This window comes from Penaeus vannamei, chromosome 6 (genome assembly GCF_042767895.1).
Source record: "Penaeus vannamei isolate JL-2024 chromosome 6, ASM4276789v1, whole genome shotgun sequence".
NCBI classification, from domain to species: Eukaryota; Metazoa; Arthropoda; class Malacostraca; order Decapoda; family Penaeidae; genus Penaeus; species Penaeus vannamei.
Genome location: NC_091554.1, coordinates 13,524,394 through 13,531,893, shown reverse-complemented (window position 1 = coordinate 13,531,893; position 7,500 = coordinate 13,524,394). Strand labels below are relative to the sequence as shown.

Sequence of the window (7,500 nt, the reverse complement as noted above, 5' to 3'; positions counted from 1 at the left end):
TTTGAATCAAACAACCTTATATATATATATATATATATATATATATATATATATATATATATATATATATATATAGATAGATAGATAGATAGATAGATAGATAGATAGATAGATAGATAGATATTTTTTTTTTCATCTTGAGAAATTTAAAGAAGGGAATTCTACAAAAAAAAAGATACTTTTTAAAGTGTGGTATACGTGTATAGACATACCTATGTCTCTCTCTCTCTCTCTCTCTCTCTCTCTCTCTCTCTCTCTCTCTCTCTCTCTCTCTCTCTCTCTCTCTCTCTCTCTCTGTATATATATATATATATATATATATATATATATATATATATATATATATATAGACACACACACACACACACATGTATATATATATATATATATATATATATATATATATATATATATATATATATATATATATATATATATATATATATGTATATATATATATATGTATATATATACATATATATATATATATGTATGTATATATATGTGTATATATATACATATATATATATATATACATATATATATGTATATATACATATATATACATATATATATATATGTATATATGTATGTATGTATATATATATATATATATATATACGTATGTATATATATATGTATATATATGTGTATATATATACATATATATATATATGTATATATATACAAATATATATACATATATATATATGTATATATGTATGTATGTATCTATATATATATATATATATATATATATATATATATACATACATATATATATATATATATATATATATATGTATATATATATGTATATATATAATATATATATGTATATATGTATATATATATGTATATATATATACATATATATAAGTATATATATATGTATATATATACATATATATATATATGTATATATATATATATATATGTATATATATATATATATATATATATATATATATATATATATATATATATATATATATATATATTCAACAAGGAGCCAAGACACCCTTTTTAAAATTGAAACAACTAAAAAGATCCAATATACACGAAGTCCTTATAAACACAGGAAAATGTCTTGGTTCAAACCCGTTCGTGAAAATGTAAACTGACGTTTGCATTAGTAAATAATTACCTTCGTGCCTAATTATGCAAGGAAATAATTGGCGTGAGTTAATTGAAGTTCCGCAAAGCATTAGCAGAGATACTGATATTAATACTGTATACACAAATAAATGCAATAAAAAAACAAATAGGCGAAGAAAACAAAAACAAAAACAGAAGCACTCCCAACAGCCTTTTCTCCCACCTTTACTCACGATACAATCAGTACTATTCGGATGATTGGCGAATCTTCTGGTCTTTTGATCTGCTGATTGGAAAAAGTTGCCGTCATGCACTTGTCAACTCAACTCAAGACTTACACGCAAAATTGCAAAGACAAAGTTGAGAGAAAAAATCCACGCGGAGAGCAAGACAAAGGAGATGAGAGGGCTCTAATGTTTAAAATAACAATGATGATTTACTAATAATTGTAATGTGATGGTAATGTGCATAAAGGTAACGATAGCCACAGTAATCACAGAAGATTATGACAATAGCAGTGACAGTAGTGATAGTCTTCATGATTATTATCATTATCATTATGAACGTAATGGAACAGTATTAATGCAGACGGTGACGGTTATGATATCATCTTTATGTTGATAATATTAGTCTCGATAACTGTAATGCTAGTAATAATGATGACAATTATAGTAATAATAATTATGAAGATGAGAAAAATTATTACGATAATGGTAATGGTAATAGTAATAATATTGATAATAATAATGATAATGATAATAACAGTGACAATATACTGCTACTACTTCTACTAGAAATAATGACAATGAAGATTGCAATGCTGATAATAATGATAACAATAACAAAAATTTAAATGATATTAAGACATTATGATAAGGATAATAAAAATATTAATAATGATAAGGATGATGATGATAATGAGAAAAATGATTGTGTTAATAATCATAATAATAATGATGATGATAATGATAACAGTGATGATGATGAATAATGATAAAGTTACTAATAATAACAATAACAATAATGATGATAATAAGAATGATAGTAAGAAGAGTAGCAATAATCATAATAAGACTTACCTAACACTTAAAAATATGGCGATGATGATAGTAATTATGATGATAATGATAATGATAATGATAATGATAGTAATAGTAATATAGTGATATTGATGATAATAACAATGATAATATGGATAATCATGATGATGATAATAATAATAATAACCATGAAGATGTAATTATAATAGTGAGAACGATGATAATGGCAATAATAATAATAATAATGATAATAATAATAATGGTAATAGTGACGATGATAATAATGCTCATAATGATATGAAAATAACGATAATGATAATAATGATAATGATAATAGTAATAATGATAATAGTAATAATAATAATAATAATAATAAAGATAAAAATAATGATAATAAGAATAATTACAATGATAATGATAGTGATAGTAATATTGATAATAATGATAATGATAATATCAATGATAATATAATATGATAACAATAGTAACGATGGTAATGATAATGATATTAGTGATAATGATAATAATACTAAGAAAAAATATAATAATAATAATAATGATAGTAATGATAATAGTAATAATGACAATAATACCAAAAACAACAACAATGATGATAATAATCATAATGATAAAGATGATTAGAAAGATAATAAAAGCATCAATAACAATAATAATGATTATGATAATAATGATAACAATGATGATGATGATGATAATAGTAACAACAATTATTATGATAATAATAACAATGATGACATAAATAATGATAAAAATATTATTGTTATTGATAATAATATTGATAATAATAATGGTATTAATAGTAATTATGATAATAATGATAGCAATGATAATGATAGTAACAATAATAACAATGATAATGTTATTGATATTAATATTAATGATAATGATATCATTGATAATAATGATAATGATAGTAATAATGAGGATAAAAACACTAACAATAATGATAAGAGTAAGAAGAAGAAAAATGGTAAGAAAGATAATAAAAGTAACAATAAGAGGAATAATGATAATAATGATAATAATGATGACGACGATGATGATGATAATTATTATAACAATTATAAGAATGATGATATTAATAATGACAATGATAATATCAATTGCTATTACTAATAGTAATCAAAATAATAATGGTAATGATAGTAATGATAATAATGATAACAATAATAATTAAACTAGTAGTAATAATAATCATAATAATGAAAATAACAATAATAGTAATAATAGAAATAGTGATAGTAATAATAATGATATTTATGATGATAATGGTAATAATAATGATAGTACAACGGTGACGGCAGTTATGATATGATCATAATAACTACTATCATCAATATCCTTATCTACGGTAATATATATATATATATATATATATATATATATATATATATATATATATATATATATATGCATATCATATATATATATATATATATATATATATATATATATATATATATATATATATATATATATATATATACATACATACCTTCCCGTCTCTGTTTCTTTTTCTCTCCTTCCCTCTTACTCTCTTTCTTTTCGCTGTCTTTATTTCTTCTTCCCGCTCTCTCTCTTTGTCTCCTCTCTCTCTCTCTCTCTCTTCATACTTCTTTTTCGACTCCATTCATTTACCGGAAATTAGCCATTTCCGTGACCTTCACATCTTACTTCTGACCAGAGCCTCCGTCCATCCATCCATTCATCCATCCACCTATGTATGTATCCATCCATCCATCCATTCATCCATCGATATATGCCTCTCTCCCTCCCCCCTTCATTTATCTATGTATCCATCCCTCCATCCATCTATCCATCCAACCACCAATCCATCCATCCGCGATGTTAGACTTTAAAAAGAGGAAGCAGATGGTAATCATTTTCTCGTTATTCCATTAATCTCGTTCTTTTATTCACACTTTCATGGGCCGCGCAAAAGAAGGCTTAAACAATGGACATGTATTTTCCCTCGGTGTTTTCCCCACATTAGTTATCAAAGGTGATAGGGAGTTTGTGTATAAAAAAGAGAGATTAATACTTTTTGCCACTGTTGTTTTTTTTTTGTTTTTCGTTGAGGGGTGAGGGAGTCATCAATTTTCTTTCATTCTTTCGAATCTTTCTTTCTTTCTTCTCTTAACTCTACTTCGCTTTCGTGTTTGTGCATGTGATTTTTTCTTCAAATTTTCGTTGGGTGAAAGATTTTTTTAAATTATGATTTTATTCCCCTTCCTTTTTTTTTTGGGGGGGGGGGGGGCTGCATTGTTGTATCTATTATCATTTCAAATCTCTTTTGTTATTATTCCACTTTTCATCATCTTTTATTGTTTTCTTCTTTTCCTTAGTTTTGCCTTGCATCCACTTTTCATTATTTTTTCTTTTCTTTTCTCTCCCCTTTTATTTAGTTCTCCCTCGTGTTTACGTGCGTGTGGAAAGGGCGAGGAAAGAGCAGGACATTGTCCAGCCGCAGGCCTGGGCTGGGTCTCGCTTGCCATGGGTCGTTAGGGAGGAGGTAACGGTTCTCAAAGGGAAGGATAAAAGATAAGGCACACGTGATAACTTGGTCATTAGCGGTCCTGGGTAATGAGGGGGGCGAGGAGGAGGAGGAGGAATTGGCGGGCGAGGATGAGGAAGAGGAGGGTAGGAGGGAGAGGAGGAGGAGGAAGATGAGGAGAGCGAGGAGGACGAGGAGGAAGAGGGCGAGGAGGGTAGGAGGAAGAGGAAGAGGAGGGCGAGGAGGAGGAGGGCAATGAGGAGGAAGGCGAGGAGGAGGAGTATGAGGGTAGGAAGAGGAGGAATTGGAAGGCGAGGAGGAGGAGGAGGAATTGGAGGGTGAGGAGGAGGAAGAGGAGGGTAGAAGGGAGAGGAGGAGGAGGAGGAAGATTAGGAGAGCGAGGAGGAGGAAGAGGAAGAGGGCGAGGAGGGTAGGAGGAAGAAAGAGGAGGGCGAGGAGGAGGAGGGCAATGAGGATGAAGGCGAGGAGGAGGAGTATGAGGGTAGGAGGAGGAGGAATTGGAGGGCGAGGAGGAGGAGGAGGATGAATTGGAGGGCGAGGAGGAGGAAGAGAAGGGTAGAAGGGAGAGGAGGAGGAGGAAGATTAGGAGAGCGAGGAGGACGAGGAGGGTAGGAGGAAGAGGAGGACGAGGGCAATGAGGAGGAAGGCGAGGAGGAGGAATAGGAAGGTGAGGAGGAGGAGGAAAATGAGAATAACAATAATAATGATAAGAGGAGGTGGTGTAGGGAGATGGGAAAAGACCAAGAGGAAGAAGAGGAGAATAGTAAGGAAGGAGAAGATAAGTATGAAAGTGAAAAAGAGGAAGAGGAGAATGGCGAGGAAGAGGACAAAAATGAGAAAAAATATGAGAATAAGAATAAGAAAAGGAGGTTGAGGAGGATGAGAAAAGAGAAAGAGAAAGAAAAACATAAGAAGGAAGGGAGAGAAAGTATGTAAGAGAAACATAGGAAGAGGAGAAGAGAAGGAAGAGGACGAGGAGGAAAAACATGAGAATCAGAATAAGAAGAGGAGGAGGTGGTACACGAGGATGAGAAAAGCGAAAGAACTGAAAAAGAAGAAGGAAGACGAAGAAAATAGTGAAAATTAAAAAGAGGAAGAGGAGGTTGGCGAGGAAGATGACGAGGACGAGGAAGTGGTAGTGCAAGAGAGTGAGAAAAAAGAAAGATGAGGAATAAGAGAATATGAAAAAAGAAGAAGAAAATGATAAAAAGAGGGAGAGGAGGAGGACGAGCAAGAATTAGAACAACAATAAAAACAAATAAAACAACAGCGAAGGGAATTAGAAGAAGAAAATGAAGAGGAGGAGGAGGAGAAGTAGTAAACGGAAAGAAAATGGGGCAAGGGAAAAAGGGAAAAAATAAGAGCTAAGAGAAGGAGAGAACGAATGCCCAAAAGATGCTCTGGAAGCTGAATAGATAATAATGATAATAATAATAATAATGATATTAATATCAATAATAACAATAATAATAATAATAATAATGATGATGATGATGATAATAATAATAATAAACAAGACATAGAGGACAAAACAAAGCACGATAAAAGAACATAAACGAAAACGCTAGATAAAGAATGAAACAGAGAAGAGGAAAAGATGAATAAGAAGGAGAGACAGAAGTAACAAGGGGGCGGGGCTTAGAGTGGGCGGAGCAAAGAGTATATAATTCCCACCAGAATTTCCCTGCTTGTTGTAACCGAATCCCTGTGATCGTGTGCGTGTGTGCCTGTTCTCTCTCCTGCTGCGTCATGTGGTGAGTAATTGAGTACCTATGGCCGTGAGTAGCTTTTCCCAAAGGGCGAATTAAGAGAAAATCGTAATAATAAAGAATTGATAAATAGGTAGACATGTGTGAAATTCAGTTAGAAAAACGAACATGTTTATGTATATGTGAAACTTTAAGATAGCGATGAAATTATGATAATAGTGATACTAATGATAATAACGATTATCATGATAATAATGATGATGAAAATGGTAAAGATAATGATAATAATGATAGTAATAATGATAATAATGATTATGTTAATAATGAAAATGACGATGATAACATAAACAGTAATAATGATAATAATAATAATCATAATAACAATAATATAAACAGTGATGATGGGAATAATAATAATGGCAGAATAACAACAATGATGATAATGATGATGATAATAACAATAATAATAATAATAATATAATAACGGTAATGATAATGATAATAATAATAACGATAATAACAGTAATAGTAATAGTAGCAATTATAACAATAATAATAATAATGATAATAACCATAATGATAATGATAATTATAATGATAGCTATCAATCTGATCCAACACTTCTCGAGTGATAGGACTCCGGGCTTCTGAAACTTGATAAGAAAAACACATTGGAATCACTATTACACTAGAGGCTCGATGACCAATAATGAAAGGGTGATTAGTTAACAGACTAAGCCTATCGATAAATGTTTCGACCTCAAAAGACACTAAAAAGGAGAGGTCAAAGAGAGAAATTATTTTGCTCCCAAGTAGAATAAGAATCAGCAATGCTGTTCAATGTGTCCCAAGTGCAAGCAATTACTGACCTGACACATTCCTAAGGACGTTTGTTGTGCTGACGGTGGCGCTGACGACGGCGGCGACGGCGATGGATATGAAGGAGGCTGTGGCGGAGGCTGAGGCGGAGGCGAGATATATCTACATCAACGCCGAGGCTCCCATCACCATAGGTCAGTGGTTCCTTGCAACGTCTCCCGAGAGAGAGAGGGAGGGAGGGAGAGAGGGAGAAAAGCAGAGACAGAGAGGGGCAGAGAGAGAGAGGGGCAGAGAGAGA

The 7,500-nt window shown here is 31.1% G+C and overlaps 1 protein-coding gene across 1 annotated transcript in view; it reads left to right on the top strand.

The window, feature by feature from the left end:
- Window positions 1-6,370: 6,370 nt before the first annotated feature.
- LOC113816881 (uncharacterized) overlaps window positions 6,371-7,500 on the top strand; it is a 5,255-nt gene continuing 4,125 nt past the window's right edge. The window contains exons 1-2 of the mRNA XM_027368867.2: window positions 6,371-6,428; window positions 7,269-7,396. Of these exons, the coding sequence (XP_027224668.2) occupies window positions 6,424-6,428; window positions 7,269-7,396 (133 nt within the window). The 5' untranslated portion in view covers window positions 6,371-6,423. The remainder of the gene's footprint in view (window positions 6,429-7,268; window positions 7,397-7,500) is intronic.